Source organism: Stenella coeruleoalba, assembly GCF_951394435.1.
Source record: "Stenella coeruleoalba genome assembly, chromosome: 1".
Taxonomy (NCBI): domain Eukaryota; kingdom Metazoa; phylum Chordata; class Mammalia; order Artiodactyla; family Delphinidae; genus Stenella; species Stenella coeruleoalba.
The window spans coordinates 175,560,169-175,579,286 of NC_137169.1; the positions used below are offsets into that span (position 1 = coordinate 175,560,169).

A 19,118-nucleotide genomic window follows, 5' to 3' on the forward strand; every position below is an offset into this window, starting at 1 on the left:
CTGATCAGCTAAGAAAGGGCTCTCTTCTTCTCAATGCTTATGAGTCTTGGGGGTTAGGAACAATGTCCTGAGGTTGTCTTCTGCTCAGCTCTGCTTTAGGGATGGGGAAAGCCCAGGGGAATATTCAGGACCACCGGGGTCCCAGGCCTGTCACCTTGTGTACTGAGGCCCCACTGGAGCCTGCTTTGCCAGAAGGAACAGCCCAGGTCTAAGCTGAGGTATATTTACTCATCACCTTAAAGTATCCTTGACAAACTGACCCTCAATCACAAACTAGCTGCAGAAGCTGCCCGTCCAAGCGTCCCTCCCTCACGGGAGCTCCTCAGTAAACTCAGAGCGACTCTCTCATTGAAGCTTCTCTGGTTGCAATCTGTTGGCCTTTCTCATCTCTACGGAAGAAGTCCCTACCAGGTGATGTGTAGCTCACCTTGGATGTGTGTGTGCTGCCCTCTTGGGGAGTGGCTGGGGAGGCCAGGCCACTGGCACTTGGGCTCGCGGGCCTTGGCACGGCACTGGCTTTGCTGCTTGGCAAAGAGCTCTTCTGCTCCTGGCCCAGAGTCTGGGCTGACATGCAGCCGGTATGTGCTGGGCCGGCTGCAGCGCCGTTCCACATACTGAATTACCTCTATACTGGTTGGAAAACTGACTCTGCCTGAGCCCCTTAAGTGCCCCCCTGCCACACTCAGCCCACCCTCGGGGCTCCCCCGTGCCCGGCCTCTCCCGGGCTAAGTGAGGCCTGTCGGGGCATGGGGTGCCAGTGCTGAGGCCGGACTCCACGCTCATCAGCGGGTGCCCTGGTCACACGGGTTGTTAAATACTTTGAAAATGTCACCCTTACCAGAGCCTTCGGCACCTCCCTGGACCTCAGGGGGCCTCCCTGGCCTATCCTCAATGAACACAGCACCTACTGAGTGGGTGACAGGCCTCAGACGGGACTGCAGCGACCAGCAGCAGCAGCTCTCCGCTCCTTTGCCCCCCCCTCCCCCCCCGCTATGGTGAGGGCTGCCGGCCTATGGCTTTGCTCACCCAGACCGGCTCTCGCTGCTGCTACCACAGCGCCCCGACCCCTTCCCCTTCCCCCTCCCTCTCTGCCTCCTACCCTTGACATCCAATGCTCCTGAACTCAGCCTGTGCTTCCTCTGGGGACGCAAGCCGCAGGATAACGCATGAGATGCCGTCATGGTTGGCCTGGTGGCAGGGGTGCTGGCCGAGGAGGAAGGGCTGGTGAGGGAGGAGAGTCCTCTCCCAGGGTCTCCATGACTCCCCAGTTAAGAGCCAGAATGTCTTCCAGGCTTCTCAGGGCAACAGGCATAGCCACAGGCCGGCCTGACATCCCCGCGGCTATAGAAAAGTGGGCAGGGGCAAGGGGAAGCAAAGCCATCCTCGTGTCCTTTCTCCCCTGGGAATAACCCTCCATGTTCTTGTATATTCTTTCCCCAGCAAAGAGGCAGAACTATGGCAGTGCCCATCTTGCCAAGGGAAATACAGCGATTTGGTGGGTTTGACCGGTTTTCCTTCTGTCCTTTCCTTCCTCTTCTCTGATAATGCACGGTGTCCTTCTATCTTCTTCCTCCCTCTTCCTCCCCCCCGGGCCGCACTGGCTTCCCAACTGGGGTCTTGGTTTTCTCCGTGTTGAGAGAAGAGCATGCATCGGAGGGGGGCGCGGCCTCTAGCATTTGTCGTCTTCTTCCGTATCGCTCAGAAGGTCGCTGACGGCTCCACACATCATGCCTGGTCCAGGCCCCCCGTGCCTCCGCCGCCGATAGTGCCCATTGGGCATCTGCCAGCTGTGCCGCAGGGGCGGGGCTGAGCCGATGGTGTTGGACCGGCCGAGGCTGGTTGCCACAGCTGCTTCAAAGGTGAGCGTCTCCTCCTCGCCACAGTCCGAGGCGTGGGAGTCTTCGTGCAGGGCCAGGTAGGGCTCAGAGATGTAGCGCTGTGGGGAGGAGGGGTGGCCCTGCTGTACGTACCGGGGGTTGCAAGGCTCGGGCAGGCTGGCGTCATTGCCCTCCAAAGCTTGGGAGGTCAGTGGGGAGCCACCCTCGCTCCCATCAGCAGGTGGGGAGATGCTCCCAGTGTGTCTTATCAGGGAGCTGTAGGAAAGGAGGGGCCGAGGCTTCGGAGGGACAGGTGGGAGCTGCCGACGACTTCGTCTTGGGGTGCTGGTGTCGGAGACGGAGGGAATGGAGCTTTCACTGAGGGACCCTGTGCCCTGTGCGGCAGGAAGAATATGGCATGTTAGCCTGGGTTTGGCATCATTCCTACTTGGGACCTGGTTAAGGTCCCTAACCCCTCCTACAGAGAGCCACCAGAGTCCCCTCTGCTACCAGTCACATCCGCTCAGGGACGCAGAGATTACAGGAGACTCGGGAGCCAGTACCATGGAGACCAGGGTATGTCAACTTTCAATATGCTTATGCATCTCTGGGGTCTTGTTAAACTGCAGACGCAGCTCAGAAAGTCTGGGGTGGGGCCTGAGATCCTGCATTTCTAACAAGCTCACAGGTGCTGCCGGTCCTTGGAACAAACACGTTGAGTAGCAAAGATCCGGAAGCTCACTCTCTCTAGCACGTGGCACGTTGAAAGAAAGACTTGAAGCTTTTGGGAAAGACAACTACATGAAAGGTAAACGAATGCTCTAGAGTTGCTCTGTCTGGGGAACGTTCTTGGGAATTGGATCTAAGGGCATGGCAAATACCTTCCCTCATCTTCTCTTTTTGCATCTGTGTTTTCAGTGGCGTGCTAAGACTAACTTGGCTTCTACACCCCCACCCCCCACCCCCCACCCCCCACTTATCTGCTGGTTCAGGCCTGACACACCTAGTCCCAAGGGTCTCTGAGCCCAGGGGTTGGTACATGGACCTCCAGCTCGGTGTTGAGGCTTAAGGTGTGCGTGTAACCTAGGAACCACATGCTCAAGATCTCCTGGGAGATTCTGGGGTCCTTCCAAGTGCAGACTTCTGGGTTCTACTATACAGCGGGTCTCACTACTGAAGCAGAAGCCTTGAGGTCCCAGGAACGTGCACTTATAACAAGTCCTAGGTGATTCTGTTCTATACTAAAACTCGACACCACCATTCTAGAAGTAAACTTCTCAACTGCGTCTGAAAGTTGGCTGTGGAAGCCCTTCCTCTTGCCCACTGCTCACTGCCGATGGGTCTCACATCTGGACTCCGAGAGTATTGGAGCAAGGTAGGGCAGGGAGTGAGGGATGGTAGTCAGGAGGAAAACAGGGCCAGAGAGTGTTTTCACACAGCTCTCGTAGTTGTATCTTAGACCCAGGCTGACGTTTCAGTAACTGGCCGGAAGGAGAGATGCTCTTCCTCTTGGGATGGCTGGAAGCTAGATAGATGAAGTTGAATTGATCTGACTTTTGAATCCTGTGTTGAGAGAGGAATCACCATTCCAACCAATACTAAGGGTCACACGACTGGTCAAAGCTTTTCTGGCTAAAAAACCATCCTTTCCTCTGAAATCTGCCTGAGATATTTATGAACTTATTTGTTGTGACTTTGTAACTCTGGATACTGAGAACCAAGATGGAATGACCCCTAGACACCATTGTCATTCTTGGGGGGCTCTTTGGTTTTCTGTGAATCCGTATCATTTCTGAGTACACAAGTGTTAAGTAAAAAGCTAACCTCTATGCACAATGGATGCAGTTTCCTGTGAAGCTGAGGTCTGTGTGGGTGCTGGATGCCCACATTCTGCACCTCATGTTAACAGCCCGCCCCTCCCTGTCTTCTGCAGAGGCTCAGCTTCCTCTTCATGCTCACCGGTCTGTTGGAGGTCTGCGACCTGCACTCGCTGGGAGACCGGGACTGATGACGTTCTGGGGACTCCCAGTCGGCCTGGGTCCCTCGCTCCTCGGAGTTGCAGCGGGAGACGTCGGGAGAGAGAAGATGCTTTCGCTCTTTCGATCGTCCCCGCTCTCTGCCCCCTGAGCGGTGGGTGTCGGACTTGTGGCCTATGAGAGATGACAGAAGCAACTATCGTAACTCTGCCCATCCCGGCCGCTGAATACAAAGATAAGTCTTACAGCTTGGGACCAGGCCCCTCAAGGACCCTGGCTTCTGCAGACATGTCAACGGGTGATCTGAAAGGGAAGAAGGAGAGAAAGACTGGAAAATTACCCTTTTGTGAAGAGGTAAGTGTGCAAGCTGCCACTGGAAAGACTTGCAAATTCAAGGATGCAATCACTCTCTTCTTCCATTTACGCTAGATACAATTCAGGTAGAATCTCTGCCAGCAATGTGGCCCAAGAATCCTCTATGTCCTAAACATGGGTGTGTAACTTTTTAGAGGGAAAATGGCACTAGCAGAAGGGAATTAAGAAGTTGCTATGAACAAAGTAAACACAGTTACTGTAATGCCCTAGGACTGAGGTCAAAGGATTTCACTTCTAGTCCCCTCTCTGCCGCTTGCTGGCCCTACGCTATGGGACATGTCACTGCTTTTTTATCTTTGTTTCTTCACTTAGTAAAAATAGTTTGAACCAGACTAGTGATTTTCTGTTTCTATCAATATGACCCTTTTCCTTAAAAAACAAAACTCAAATGCATAAAACAATTCCAGGTAGCACTGTCTGGGTCGAAGTGCAGTTAGTGGGTAACGCTCTGCCCTCGCCAGGGGGTCTCTAATGCTTCCCTAAGGCAGTGGAGTGGTTTTGTAGAAGGCCCTTGGGAAAACTCTGTTTTAAAGATTTTTATAGCCCTGGTCTGGAAGAAAGAAATCTCATCAGCCTTTGTGATGACTAGAGAGGGTTTTGTTGCTTTGTTTCATGATGTGAGTCAGACAGGAAACCCCCTTTGTTAAGGAGCATTGTTCCTTCACTCTCCGCAACCCCATCTTTATCTAGATTCTGTTCCTGTGACTTTCAGTTCTCGTCAGAAAAGAGGCAAACGGTGAAGACTCCCTCACCTGAGTCAGAGTTCAGGCGGTGGGCTGACAGCCTCAGGGAGGAGTGGTAACTCCGGCGACGCGACTTGTAGGTGTTTTCGCTGCTTCGCTCCATGGAGAATTCCTCCAGCCAAGAGGAATTTGAACGCTTTTCCCGAATAGTGGAAAATGAACGTCTTATGGAGCTAGGGTCTGTCACCACCTGGAAACATGAGCCCCCCAGAAGAACACAAGGTATGGATTAATTACTGAAATGGTCTAGAAGTAAGGAAGATGTAGGACTGAGATTGTTGAAGACTGCAAATTGTCATCTCCCATAAATCCCTTTTGCTCAGACCTTAGCTGGAGGAGGCTGTTCCAGAAAGTGTCTTTACGTTAACATAGTCACTGGGCTGGTGCAGGGCTCCTCTTCACGCTCAGGAAAGCAAGGAGCTGAGGGTCCTGTGCAAGCTGCCCATAGAACCATCTACCCTGGAGACTCAGCCAGGACCTGCCGTGAACCTGGAGCCACTTTGAAACAAGTGAGGGCAACTGTCAAAAAGTCTCCACCACGAAAGCAGCACGGCTTTGCCGCTTGTTTCTTGCCCTCCTCGGGGAAGGCGCCACCCTATAGCGCTAGAGCTTAGGAGAGCTGGTGAATGAGTAGCTCCTGAGAATGCACTGCGCTCTCTCCATCAGTCCCACCCCAGCTCCACCTTAAACTCTGGCATTTTGACTTGCCACAGATGTGAAAACAGATCCACAAAAACTTCTTGTCTCTGTCAAAACTTGATGTAAGACAGACAGACAGAAAAAAGCCAGGAAAACAGACAAAGAAATGAGGCGTGGCCTGCACTGGTTAGGACAGACAGTCCTGACACAGAGCTGTGTGTGTACGTAACTGCCTATGCGCTAGAGGAACCAGGAAAGGAGAAAAGGAGGAAAAATGCACAGGGGAAATCCTGGAAAATATTTCCTGCATGGCTGGTTGGGTCTTGAGGATGTTGAGCCCACCCGGGGGCCTGCCCTTTGGCTGGCGAGGCTGTTGTGGTTAGGGTTTCATTGGAAACACGGTGTGGAGGAGCAGGCTCTGTAGAGAAAGCCCGTGAGCCAGGTTTTGCTTATAGAGAAGGGGTGGGGGCAGGTCAAGGGCTCACCTGAAGATATCAGATGTGTGTTCAGAACCCACCAATTCAATACAGCCCAGGATGCCACTGCATGTGGTAGGTGGTGGTTGCGTTTTACCTGGGGATCCACAGTCAGGCGTGGCATAGAGGATGCCCTCCCAGATCCCGCATGCTCCTGGGTGTCCGGAGGAAGGTAGATGCCATGGTTAGAGGGCTGCACGCTTTTTAATTCACTAACCTCTGGCTCCTAGAAATAAACACACAGCCAAGCTTGTGGGACCTGATTCCATCCCATTGCTTCTCACTTCCAGGGGATGATTCTGCCTCCTCCATGTGAAGAACGGCTTTCAGAAGGGACACTTGCATCTCTAAGGTCTCCGTTGTATGTGTATATATGTTTGTGTCTATGTGTGCACATAGGTGGTATACCAGACGTCCCAAACAGAAAGCTCTAACTAGGATTGAGGGATAAGGATCACCTTTTCTGGTTAAGTATCATCTTAGTTATCACTGAGCAATGCTTCAGATTTTATAGCTTTGTGAAATTTACCTTCTGCAAGTTGACAGTATGGGGTTTATGCTTGTAATCTGAAGAAGCCATTTGTCAATTAAATAGAAATCACTATTTTAAGGAAAGTCAGCAATTTCCGGTGTCAGGTTTATCTTCTGAAACCTTAAGACACGTGATTTTAAGAGCTTTCTTATGATTGAAACCATCCAATAATGGGGGGTGGGTAGCCATCTTTCAGGAATGCTTTGGACTAGTGCAGGCTAATAGAAATATAATGCAAATCACTTATGTCATTTAAAATTTCCTAGTAATTATATTTTAAAAAGTAAAAAGAAACATGAAATTTAATAGATTTTATGTAACCCAATATAGCCGAATATTCTCATGGCCACATGTAATCAATATAAAAAATTAATGAGCTATTTTACATTTTTTGGTACCAAGTCTTTGACATTGGCATGTACTTTACACCTATGGCACGTCTCAATTTGGACTAGTCACATTTCAAGTGCTCAGTTACCGTATGTATTGGACTATGAGAGCACTTGAGAGCTTTAAGAAGGTTGGATGGGAGATCTCTAGGGTCGTGCCCAAATCATTTAATTTTCCTGGTTAAAGAATGTTAGTTTGGCAAATGTACGTGCTCTGTATAGACAGCTAGTGTCATTGCGCAAAGAGTAGAGCCGCTTTAAAAATGTTTACGTGGGCCACCCAACAAAGAGACCTAGGAATATCTTAGACATCTGGAGATTATACCAGAAAAAAAGCATTTTACATTTAGGAAATGACACCTAAAAACATGGGTGTATGAGTCGGGTACTATTAAAGGAAAGGGGGCCTGAGACACCCCCTTGGCCTCAATGACCATTTGGCTGAGAGGTTCCTGGTGTGAACGGGAGGACTGCCTTCAAAGGACATGATGTGTGCACCTGAAGAAGTTACAGTGTTTGCAGTATGTGCTCTTTATATCGCACCCAGGTCTGACTCAAAACAGACGTGATAACGACACTGCAGTCTACGTGGTAACAACAACTGCAGCCAACGGGTATCAGAGGTGGTGCAAGACACGCCCACACACACAAATCATGGCCATGTCCCAGGACGTTGAGCAGGGAGCCCCAAAGGATGGGCAGGAGTACACAGTGGTGAGTGTATAGCATGGGCTGACACCTGAATTGCATTACAGACACCAGTATTGACAATGAGATGAACATATATCCAAAAAGTCCTGGCACTACAGCTCAGCCCTGGGAAACCTGCGGAAAGGGTGATGTAACGAAGCCTCCCTGTGAAAGAAAGGACACGTGATTGAGATTTTTCTCACCAGACAGACACATCACCAGGCAAGCCATAAAATGACGAGAGGCCCTTTTTAGAATTAAAACTATCTGGACCAATTAGTCCCTTTTCCCCTCTGAAGGCTACCCATTCCATCAGACATGCCCTCCACAAGCAGGCCACACCCACACTCCACCCACACATCCATTCAGGAAGGCGCTGGGGTACACTAACAGTGGGGAGGGGTCAGGGAAAAAAATGAAGGGGAGAGAAGAACACAGGTGAATTAGAATCAAAGTGACATGGGACTCACTTAATACAAGCTGTCTATAGAGACTACTGCAAAGGTTGGGTTTTACCCTTTTTCTTTCCAGACCAATAACCACCTGGATTTTAATTCTAAGCTCCAGAGGGAACTTGACCTCATGGCTCCTGAACTAATAGTAAAGTCCATCATCTCTGGGAGTCCCATTTTAGCTTTGTATTATCAAAATCTAAAGTTCCATCTGTCATCCATTGGTGCCATCCATTCTTATGATGATTCATCCTAAGGTTCCCTCTCAAAGGCAAGATTTCATTTGTCACTTCTGCTTCTCCATTTGATGCCCAGGGGCATAAATTAAGAGGGCTTGGCCTGAAGCATTATAAGTTCCTGAAGCAGGTAAGGAGCCTCTGGGGTTGTAAAACCCGAAGAGGGAGCATTTGTCAAAGAACATGAGAAACTCAGCTATGAAAGGGGAGATGGCAGGAAACTTTCAGGGTAATTGGTTGGACGATCAGAAAGGTTTTTTTTTTCTGATGGAGCAAGGCTATGGAATAAAATTTGAAAATGAGAGGGGGAGGGATCAGGAAACCAAGGAAGTATTTTTGAGGTCATGTAACTCATTCATTCACCAGAGATTGCTGTTCCTGGAATTGTCCATCGTCAGCTGGGTCCATACAGGCCAACTGGAATATTTCCTGCGGGGAGAGTGGACTCATCGAAGGGTATCCACTCCGGCCACTCCTGCAAAGCAATGCCAAGTTCAGAGGTAATGTGCATGAGAGAAAGAGAAACAGTCATGACGTAGTTGTCATTACCAATTCCCACCCAGACAAGACTTCCTCCCCAGCAAGGGCAATACCCTTTAGCCTTGGCTGGCTTGAAAGCCTGATAACTTACAGGTGGCTGGCCCTAGAATAGAAAATTTTTTTAAAAAAGCATTGGAAAAGAGGAACCACTGTTTTCAACCTGCATTTGGAACCATTCATCATTTTGCTGGCGACTAGCATATCTGTGACAAATGACATCATTTGTCACACTCAGCCATATGGAAGACCAATGCTAGATTGTAAACCTGTTTCTGCTCAGTTTCTCCATTCGGCAGAAAAATGCCATAGTTTAAAGTGAACAGTTTGTTTAAATATTAAGCAGTCATGGTCTTTTAAAAAATCTCCTCCACTCTCAGAAAGAATACGGTTTTATTGTGCCAACATCCCTGGCCAAACCAAACAATTCAATGCCATGAACATTTATCGAAGGACTGCTCTGTATCAGACACTGCTGGTGTATGAACTGCATGGAACGATTTCAGAAGAGGTGAAAGAGGTGACAACGTCTGGGTCGATGGCTATGTAGGAGGATGCTTCAATGGTGATGAGGTAAAAAAGGACAGGGGCAGAGTTGGCCAAGTGTTTAGGGGCCTCTGAACGAAAAGCATGGAGAGCTGTTGCAGTGTGCCTGCTATTAACCACCGTTTGGTACCTGAAAGACACCCTCAGCCTATGGGATCCACTGGGCTGGTTAGGAAAAAAAAGAGGCAGCCAATCATCTTTCCTGAGAACTTGGCGCTGCTGCCGCCACTCATTGCTACTAGTGCAGTAACAGTTCCTCTTTGACCTAAGCCAGCATGCAGACTGAGCTTCCTGATCACGGGAAGAGGAACGTGGTCAGTGACTGGGGCAGCAGCTCCCTCGGTGGGTGTGGAATTAATTAGGAGGGAGAGATGGGACACCGTCTCTGCCAGTGTCCCATCTGCTCCGGAGACAGCCACTGCAGAGTCTCCTGCTAATGACTGTGAATCCAGTGGAAAATCCGAGACCTAAGCAAGGATTGCCAGTTACTGAAAAATAATCCGTTAGACTGGGATCACAGGGGAAAATCTGAAGCACACACTTTTCACCCAACCTGTCCCCTCGCTGCTAGTGAGGGCTTTAGCTGAATTGTTACAACTGCTAGAGAGCAGTCTGCCGTTTAAACGACTGCTTAAATGGCAATCATCTTCTTCTGTGTGCCTTGGCCTGAGAACCATGGGAAACAAGATAAGCACTGCTCAATAGGAAATGGGCCCCCTTTTGTCCTACAGAAAATGAGTAACTCCAGGATCCCCAGTAGGTAGACAGGACACTTAAAAGCACTGAACAACCTTATAGACTTGAAGAATTTGAACCCTGAGTAACCTCTTTGAAAACCTTGTCTGGCTTCTCACTGTTATTAGGAGAGAGTCCAGAGGCCTCTTTCATGACCCACTTCCTACCTGGCCACCCTCCTCTTGCATTACTTTCCCTTATTCCCTGAATTCCAACATGCTGGGCTCTCTCAGTTGGTTGAATGTGCCAGGCTTCTTTCTGCCTCAGGACTTGAATAAAGGCTGTTCCCCAGAGTGCCGGATGCTTCTCAAACACCCGGTCCCTTGCAAACTCATTTTTGAATTCATCCTTCAAAATTCTTCTTAAAAGGCACTTCCTTAAGGAAACCTTACCTGATAAACTCGTCAGAGGTCTCTCTCACACGCAACCAGATCATAATGTATTTTTTTCCCATCCTAGCGCTCACCAGAACTGTGATTAAATCATCAAAAATGACAAGTGTTTTTTTTCCTGATAATCTGTTTCATGTTTGTTTTTCTACCAGCTGTAAGCTCAATGAGAGAGGAGCCCTGTCACGTCCACCACGCTACCTCCAAAGCAATCTCTACTTGAACAATTCAGGGCTCTAGAAACACAAGTGGTTCCAAAGAACCAGCCTGCTGCTCCACCAGCATCTCCGTTTCAGGAAATGGACCAACATCCACCTAGAAGCTCAAACCAGAAACCCGAGGGTCATCTTGGACTCCTCCCTGTCCCTCACACCATGTAGCAAATCAATCAATCACCAAATCCTATCCGTTCTGTGTATTAATTGCCTCTCAAGTCTGATTCTCTCTCCCCATTTCTATCCTGTTAGTCCAAGCCACAGTCTCACGATATTCACAATTGCAGCCACGTACTAAATGGTGTTCTATCTCTCGAACTGCTTTCCTCCAATCCACGGAGCCCACACTGGATTAAAGAATGATCTTTGGAAAGCCCAAACCTGATCATGTCACTCTGATGATCGTGTCACCCATTATCCTTGGATGACACTAAACTTCTGTATCCTGCCTGTAAACTACCTCTGTATCCCTACATCCTGGCCCCTCCAAATCCATCACCTGCCACGTCCCCTGCTATCTCTGTGCTCCAACCATCATGACAGTTCTTAGGTTCCTTAAACTTACCATACTTTACTTTATTTCACCTCTTGAAGTACCTGCTTTTGAGTCTCAATCAAATGTTACTTCCTCAGGGAAACTTCCTCAAATCCTCAAACTACGTGAGTTGCTTCCCTTACACAGAGTCACAATAGGCTACCCTTCCACATTTTAACCTTTATCACTCTTGTAATTTCTTTTTTAAGAACTGTGTCCATGGGGACTGTGTGATCATCTTGACTGAATCCCCAGTGTCTGAGCCAGTTTTGGGGTCACACCGACTCTAGGTAATTATTGGTCAAATCAATGAGTGAATGAATTAATTAATAAACATATGGGACAGAGGCTGGAATAGTCCAATGATGGGAGTTAATTTGTACAGCAAATTGTTGTGGCTAAAACAGATCTAGACGGTGGAGGGTGTCCTCTATTTCTAAGCCAAAGACCCTTGAAAAACACTGTAAACTCTTCCAAGGAGGTAGTCCTAGTACTCTAATCATACCTCTTGACCACCTTCCCGCACAGACCAAAGATAAACATGTACTTGTTTTTTTGTAGACAGGAGAATCCACACCTGCTACTTTAACACCTCACATGTTTTGTAAAAATGACCGACGGCCTCGGTCATTTTTTTTCTTTTCCAAATGCGTTGGATTGTGACCTTGGAAAACAATGCTTTTCAAAAACAGGTCTCCAACACCACAGGCAGAAAGAAATTTATGGCGTGAGAGATTCCAAATGGTATTCTGACTGAGGGCTCATTCCTAAACCTGGGATTTCACTCCTCTGACAATGACTGAAGTTGTGATATTTAGTGATTTACTGGTTCCACGAGAGCTAGACTGGAAAAGTCACTAATCATAACCAACGACAACAAGCCATTTACGCTGGGTAGAGGGACCATTTGGGTACATCACTTGTGATGAGAGAAAGAAAGCATTAAAATGAAGTATGTGTATTACATTAGATCCTTTATGGCTAATGACCACATTGGGGCTAAGGCTTACAACTCGGAAGAATTGGCACATGCCTTAATTAGGGTTTTGTTTCCACTTTCAATATAGAAAATTAACAAAAAATTGTTTTGCCTGATTTAAGGTTCTTTTTGTTCATTACAGATAACACAGTGTAGTGGGAAGACTCTGGGCTTGCAAATAACTGACTTAAATTCCGATTCAGCTTCCTACCAGCCATATGGCTTTGGGCCACTTAGTGAACCTCTCTGAGTTCACTCTAAAGTGATGATACTAATACAGCCCCTTACTTCCTTTGTCCATTCACAGTGCTCCCTGTCTCTGGAGCTGGCCACGGCACCAAACACGCTCAGTCTGCTTTTCCATTACCCCTGCTGAATAACCATCTTAAGATACAACATGTGGTCTTCTCACCCTCAGAGAGGGGACCATCCATGCATCTCAGCGTTAGTATTAGCTCGGGCACTTCTAGGCAATGAGTTTCTGGATCTGCCCGATGGCACACGTGATAATGCAAGCAGGGGAGTCATGGACCCTCTGGTAATACTCACAGGCCTGAAACGGGGTCCTGCTGGAGATAAGGCAGGGCTTTGGCATTAGCAATGATCTCCTGAGGCAGAGATGACGGCTCCATCCGCTGGAACATGGGTGCGTTTTTCTGTGTTAAAAGTGGAAAGGAGGAAAAAGGAACTCAAATGACTGTGGGGGGAAAATACCATTTGAGTAAAACAGGAATACGACTGATACCCTGTTTGACTATCTGAACCTCTGCCCCACTGGTTTTCTAATCCCTTGATCCTAGGGAGGTTCCTGGACCCTGCAAAGCAAAGCCTGACCTCTGCTTCTAAGCACTTGCAGGGCACTGTGCCCCAGGGATGCACAGGCCTGTCCCTTCAGGGGCCCACCCAGCCACCACGCTGTCCTTGACCTTCACCTGTTCCTCCAGCTGCTGCCTCTGCTTCTTCACCTTGCTCTGTTTATAGTAGTCCATGATCATCATTGCTGCATAGATTTTGCCCACAGTCAGGTCAGAGGCTGAAGACACAAGTGTGGCATGGAGGGGAACAGGGAGAAGACACGGGGGGGGAAAGTGAGGACACCTAGGAAGCAGGTTTGCCCCTTCGGCCACCCACCCATCCAGCATTTATTGAGGGTTCCATCTGTGCCAGGCGCTGAGGCTACAGACTGAACAGGTCCCCATGTCTAGCCTCAGGGAGCTTCCACGGCCACCCAGGGAGGGTGATGTTACCAATGATGTGCAGCACATCAGTAAGCACCTCCCCACCCCCAGAATGGTCTAGGTTTCCGTCTCTTAGTAACACCACCTTCTCCCCAACGGCTTGAAGGTTTGCTGAACTGTGTTATGTGGAAGGACAGAGCTATGTAGCCAAGAAGTTTCATCCACCACCGCAGTGACCTATCCTAAGAAACTGTTCTCCAGTGTGGAGGTTCCTCAGAAAACTGAAACTAGAACTACCATGTGATCCGGCAATCCTACTCCTGGGCATATATCCAGACAAAACTGGAATTCAAAAAGATACACACACCTCAGTGCTCATAGCAGCACTATTCACAATAGCCAAGACATGGAAGCAACCTAAATGTCCATCAACAGATGAACAGATAAAGAAGCTGTGGTACATATATACAGTGGAATACTACTCAGCCATAAAAAAGAACAAAATAATGCCATTTGCAGCAACAAGGATGCAACTAGAGATTATCATACTAAGTCAGAAAGAGACAAATAACATATGATGTCACTTATATGTGGACTCTAAAATATGGCACGAAATGGAAACAGACTCACGGACATAAAGAACAGACTCGCAGACATAAAGAACAGACTTGTGGTTGCTAAGGGAGGGAGGGCGGGGGAGGGAAGGATTGGGAGTTTGGGGTTAGTAGATGCAAACTATTACATATAGGATGGATAAACAACAAGGTTAGTATAGCACAGGGAACTATATTCAATATCCTGGGATAAACCATAATGGAAAAGAATATAAAAAAGAATATATTTATGTATATAATTAATTATGTATATAATCACTTTGCTATATAGCAGAAATTAACACAACTGTAAATCAACTATACTTCAGTAAAAAAAAAAAAAAGAAACTGTTTTCAATTAATGACAAAAGGAACTTGAGAAGTGAGGGATTTTTGTTTCCTAAGAATAAAAGAGCACCCTTCCCTTATCTCCTCGATCATTCTGTGTTCCCCCCAAGGGTGTGGTCTTGGCGTGCTGGGCCCACAGTGACGAGGATACCCTGGAGGAGACCCCACACCTTTGGGCATGGGCACAAGCAGATCTAACATCTTCTGGGACAGGTGAGGCCAGATGGCCAGGGTCTCCTTCTGTAGCTCTGAGTCTAGCTGCTGCCTGTCCGCACCACCTAGGGGAAGATACATTTATTAATAGCGAAAACAGAACAGACACAGAAATAACAAGGACGGAGGGAGGAGGTGGGGCAGGAGCTGAGTCAGCACGGCACGTCATATTCTCAGAGGGGATCTTGGTACTTAGCGACAGTGGACCTGGCAATACTGGGTCTTTCTGCTGAAGAAGCAGAACACATTTTGGCTCCGTTTTCAGTGACTCAGGGATATCCTGTCACAGAGAGCCGAGGCCCTGGGACCAAGATCAGCCTCCTCATTGATTCACAGAGGCTCCCAGCTGCTCAGTATATCAGAAGGGGGAATGCAGAGAGCCACGAGCCAGCCTCCTCTGCCTTTATACGTGTATCAGTTCTTCCAGCGATCTGACTCCAGAGTCTGAGTGACCTGATTTTTTTTTTTTTTTTTGCGGTACGCGGGCCTCTCACTGCTGTGGCCTCTCCCGTTGCGGAACACAGGCTCCAGACACGCAGGCTCAGCGGCCATGGCTCACGGGCCCAGCGGCTCTGCGGCATGTGGGATCTTCCCAGACCAGGGCACGAACCCGCGTCCCCTGCATCTGCAGGTGGACTCCCAACCACTGCGCCACCAGGGAAGCCCGAGTGACCTGATTTTAAAAAGGATTTGGGTCAGGCAAGAGCAGGAAGCTGGAGGCCCATCTGCAAGTAGTAAACCCTTTCTTTCCTAAACCACTGAATTAGAAATCAAAAGGAACAAAATACTGCCATGATAGCACCTGCCACAGAAGCCTTCCAAGTTGTTAAAGGCACCACATAAGGGGGAAAAAAAAAAAAAAAAAAGAACTGAATCAAAACTCATTTGTTCAATCAACAGATATTTCTAAAATGCCTACTTTGTGCCAGACACCAAAGATCACATACTGTTGAAGCCAAAAGGAGGCTTAGTGATTATCAAACCGTTCATTTCACCAAGAAGAAAGGGCAAATATAATAGCTACTGTAGCTCAGAGGTGAAACAGGGACCCTACTATTTGATCTCCAGGTCACTGCCTCATGGATGAAAGGCCAAACATTTCCATCCTGCGCCACCCCGCGTGAGTTGTTTCAGAATCTTCCCCCCCCCCCCCAAGCTTACTGACCTTTGGCGATTTTAATGTCCAGAGCTGTCCGGATCAGAGCCATAAGCGTGGAAGTGAAGTGGACAGTCATGTCCTCAGCCACTGGCATATTCATCAGGACTAACCTCTGTGTGAAAGAGAGAAAAGAAACAGCAGGAGGAAAAAAATATATCGAGAGAAACCTTGGTGAGAAGGGAGGAAAAGTGCAGAGGTCAAATGCAGAGACAAAAAAGAAGGGCAAGGATACCCCCGTCCCCTGTCCCAGTCCTGCCCTCTCCCGGCTTCTCACTTAAGGCTCATTGGCTGCTGTTTTGTTTTGCTTTGTTTATTTCTAGGGAATGATGCCGAATTCCAAGGGAAGAGGGACTAATCATTCTGTAGGACTCCTCCACAGTCCTAAGAATGTCTTTAATAGGGATTCCTAAAAGCAGTGGCTCAGGGGAAGGAGTCAGCTCTGTGAGGTGACTCCATTCCCTGTTTCAGGGCTGCTCTACAATTCCACTTGTCCCATGAATACCCCCCAAAACTCACATGGGGGAGATTGTGCTTTGCTTATCTGACTTGAAAGATGCATCCTGATGCCCCCTTTTTGAGTCTTTAAAAGATGAAATTTGCCAGCACATGGTTGAACATGCAGAAGTCCAGCTTATCCAAAAGATGAAGTGGAGCAGAATGGAAAAGTGGGAGAGTGCAAACAAGGTCTAGGGGAAGAGGGCTGGGGAGAGCAGAGAAGAGAAGGGTGATCAAGGCAGGAGCAGAGTGGGCAGGCCTTGTTCCCCTCACCCAAAGGAAGGGGATCAAACTGAAATGGCCAAATCCACTTTCCAGAGAGTATCTTGCTTTTGGAATTCTTTAACTTTTCCTCCAATCCCCACATCCCTTCTCCCACTGAGCTTCACCCCAGAAATGCAACGAACTTAGGGCCACATTCCACCACCCGGTACCGTTAGATGTGGAATCGTGAGCAAAAAGGATGCCAGCCCCTAAGCTTCAAAGGAGGAGCCATGTAGTGGGGTGGATAAGGGTCCCTAATGGGCCCCCCCCCATTCCAATGAGATGCTCTCTGGAGCTTTCAACTTGGAGGTAGCAGCAGGAGAAGGTCCTCCAACAGAACCACCAGCCTAGCAGGAAGGCAAGTGTTTCTTCCCAAGACAGGGTTTCTAAAACTCCATTGGAACATCTTGCTTAACGTGATGCCACAAACGCGGTGTCTGAGAGTGTAAGGCCAGTTTCTTGTTTGTATCTGACTTCCATCTCTCTCCCACTTCTTTAGGCTTCTAGAGAAGTGGCGACATTGCTAGGGTGTATTCCTAGGTGAACGAAAGAGCTCCAGAGTTCTGGGTCAGTCTAAACAGCAATGGGGAGTTAGCAGTAACTATTATCCATTGTGGAGAAAAAGTTCAGGCCCCAAGGCTCTGAACACCCCAATGGCAGTTGACTCCCAATGCACAATGCTGTCCTAAGCAAGCTGAGGGGAGTCCACCCATCTCAGTCATGCCGAGAAGGCAAATGTAATGCTGAAGGCAACTTGTGTCCATCATCACCCTTTCCTTTGAACTGCCAGGAAAAATGGGTAGCTGGGCTAATGGGGAAGGGAGCTGCATCCTTCATCACGTATCATGGGATGGAGGTTGCCGTTCCTCTTTCTTTTCTGGTACCTAGAAGGAACCATGCCATCGTTCCTCCCTACGTCATGGAGGAAGAAATTTGTTAAGAGTTTTCCTCTCTCCTAAAAATTTCTTCTTGAACCATGTTTAGAGGAATTTCTGCATTATTTCCTGAGCTTAGCTGATGGAAGATTTTTTTTATAAGCTCTGATAGCTGTCTTGCTGCAGGCTTTCTTCTTGCCCATATATGCTATTCCACAGCCCACCACTCTGCCTTCTCTAGAAGGAAACATGCTACTTAACACTTCCTTTCTAGTAACCCACTCACAAGAAGCCACACACTTGTAGAAACAGAATAACATTAAAAAAAAAAACCCACGGCGAATAGTCTTACACACCACCTTGCGTATCGATTCAGGACTTCACCCCTTCTGTGAAGTTTCATGACCTTTTCATCTCATCATTCCTTTTTGCCTTGGTTCCCTCCTCTCCCTCCCCAGCCCGGCTTCCTCCCCACGTCCTGACCTCCCCACAGCTGGCGCCCATTTCCTGCTGGTCACTAGCCCAGAACAAAGGAAGAGGTGGTCTACCTTATATGCCACCTTGGAGGGACATCTCTTGCCGAGGCCTAGCGGTGGTGACATGAGAGTCAGCATTTCATACATCTCAGTGTAATGGATGCGGCCACTGCTCATGGCGGGGTGGTAAGTGGGGATGGGGGCAGGGTGGCAGGGCAGGGAGGGTGGCAGGGAAAGGATGCAGACAGGGAGGAGAGGAGAACAGGCATTCCCGGGGAGCCAAAACAAACAAACAAAAGAGTACAGAAAACAGGAGAAGAAAAACGAAACAAAATGGACAGACAGGAAAAGAACAGGAAACCCGTTAATCAAGGCAGGTCGTACACGTGTCTCCATCCTGGTGCGGGTTTATAGCACACCCAACACAGACCCGGGAACGTGGCGGCAACCTTTGGTCTCTCTGCGCGGCTGTCACAGGGACCGGTTTTCTCCTCCAGGATGAGCATCACCCTACCTCTCTGTTCAACTCATCCATCCCCCATCCAACACAAGCTTGTCTTCAATTCCCAGGGCTGTGCGAGAGTGGTATAAACCAGATAGACGGTGTTCCAGCCGTGGGTTAGGATTTCTGGCCCCGGCTGGGGACGGGGGTGCTGGCCTGGAAGTCAGGCCTTTCTCCTGCTCTGAACCCGCAGGCGGAGCATCGTGTATCCCCCTCTGTGGTGTGAGTGCAGCAGGAGACGGCGGCTCGCGCTGGAAGTGCTGCGCTACGGCTGCTGGGCAGAGTCGGCCCGTTGCTTCCACCTGGCTCTGGTGGCAAGAGTGCTCTTTGTGCCCCGGCATGCCCCGGGGGCGACGGCATGCTGGGGACAGAAGAAACAAAACCAGGAGGAGGAAGAGCATCTCGCATGCCATGCTGCCCTCCCCGGCTCTCCCACATGCGGCTGCAGGTTTCACCAGGGTGGAGTTTAAAGAGTCTCTGCAGAGGCAGCTGTTCGGCCTCCTGAGTATGGGAATCACTTGTCACCATCCCAGGCCATCTCCTTCCCATCGCCCAGCCTGGCATCTTCCTGGGCCTAAGTCGTCTTCCGGCTGCCAGACTGTGCTACGCACCCGGGAGCCCGCGCATCCCTCCTGTAACACCAGGAGAGACTTCCTTATCTAGTGGGCTTGGCCTTGGACAGGGACTGGGTGGAGCCACTGTGCTAGTCGAAGAGGGAGGTCCTGTGCGCCCCTGAACAACGTCCTTGGTCTCA

The 19,118-nt window shown here is 48.9% G+C and overlaps 1 protein-coding gene across 1 annotated transcript in view; it reads right to left on the reverse strand.

Moving 5' to 3' along the window:
* Positions 1-1,099: 1,099 nt before the first annotated feature.
* CACNA1E (calcium voltage-gated channel subunit alpha1 E) overlaps positions 1,100-19,118 on the reverse strand; it is a gene marked incomplete at its 5' end in the record, with an annotated part of 365,198 nt that continues 347,179 nt past the window's right edge. Inside the window, 10 exons of the mRNA XM_079916590.1 lie at positions 1,100-2,212; positions 3,777-3,967; positions 4,921-5,101; positions 6,124-6,252; positions 8,689-8,800; positions 12,811-12,917; positions 13,194-13,294; positions 14,551-14,658; positions 15,759-15,864; positions 17,935-18,031. Of these exons, the coding sequence (XP_079772716.1) occupies positions 1,670-2,212; positions 3,777-3,967; positions 4,921-5,101; positions 6,124-6,252; positions 8,689-8,800; positions 12,811-12,917; positions 13,194-13,294; positions 14,551-14,658; positions 15,759-15,864; positions 17,935-18,031 (1,675 nt within the window). The 3' untranslated portion in view covers positions 1,100-1,669. The remainder of the gene's footprint in view (positions 2,213-3,776; positions 3,968-4,920; positions 5,102-6,123; positions 6,253-8,688; positions 8,801-12,810; positions 12,918-13,193; positions 13,295-14,550; positions 14,659-15,758; positions 15,865-17,934; positions 18,032-19,118) is intronic.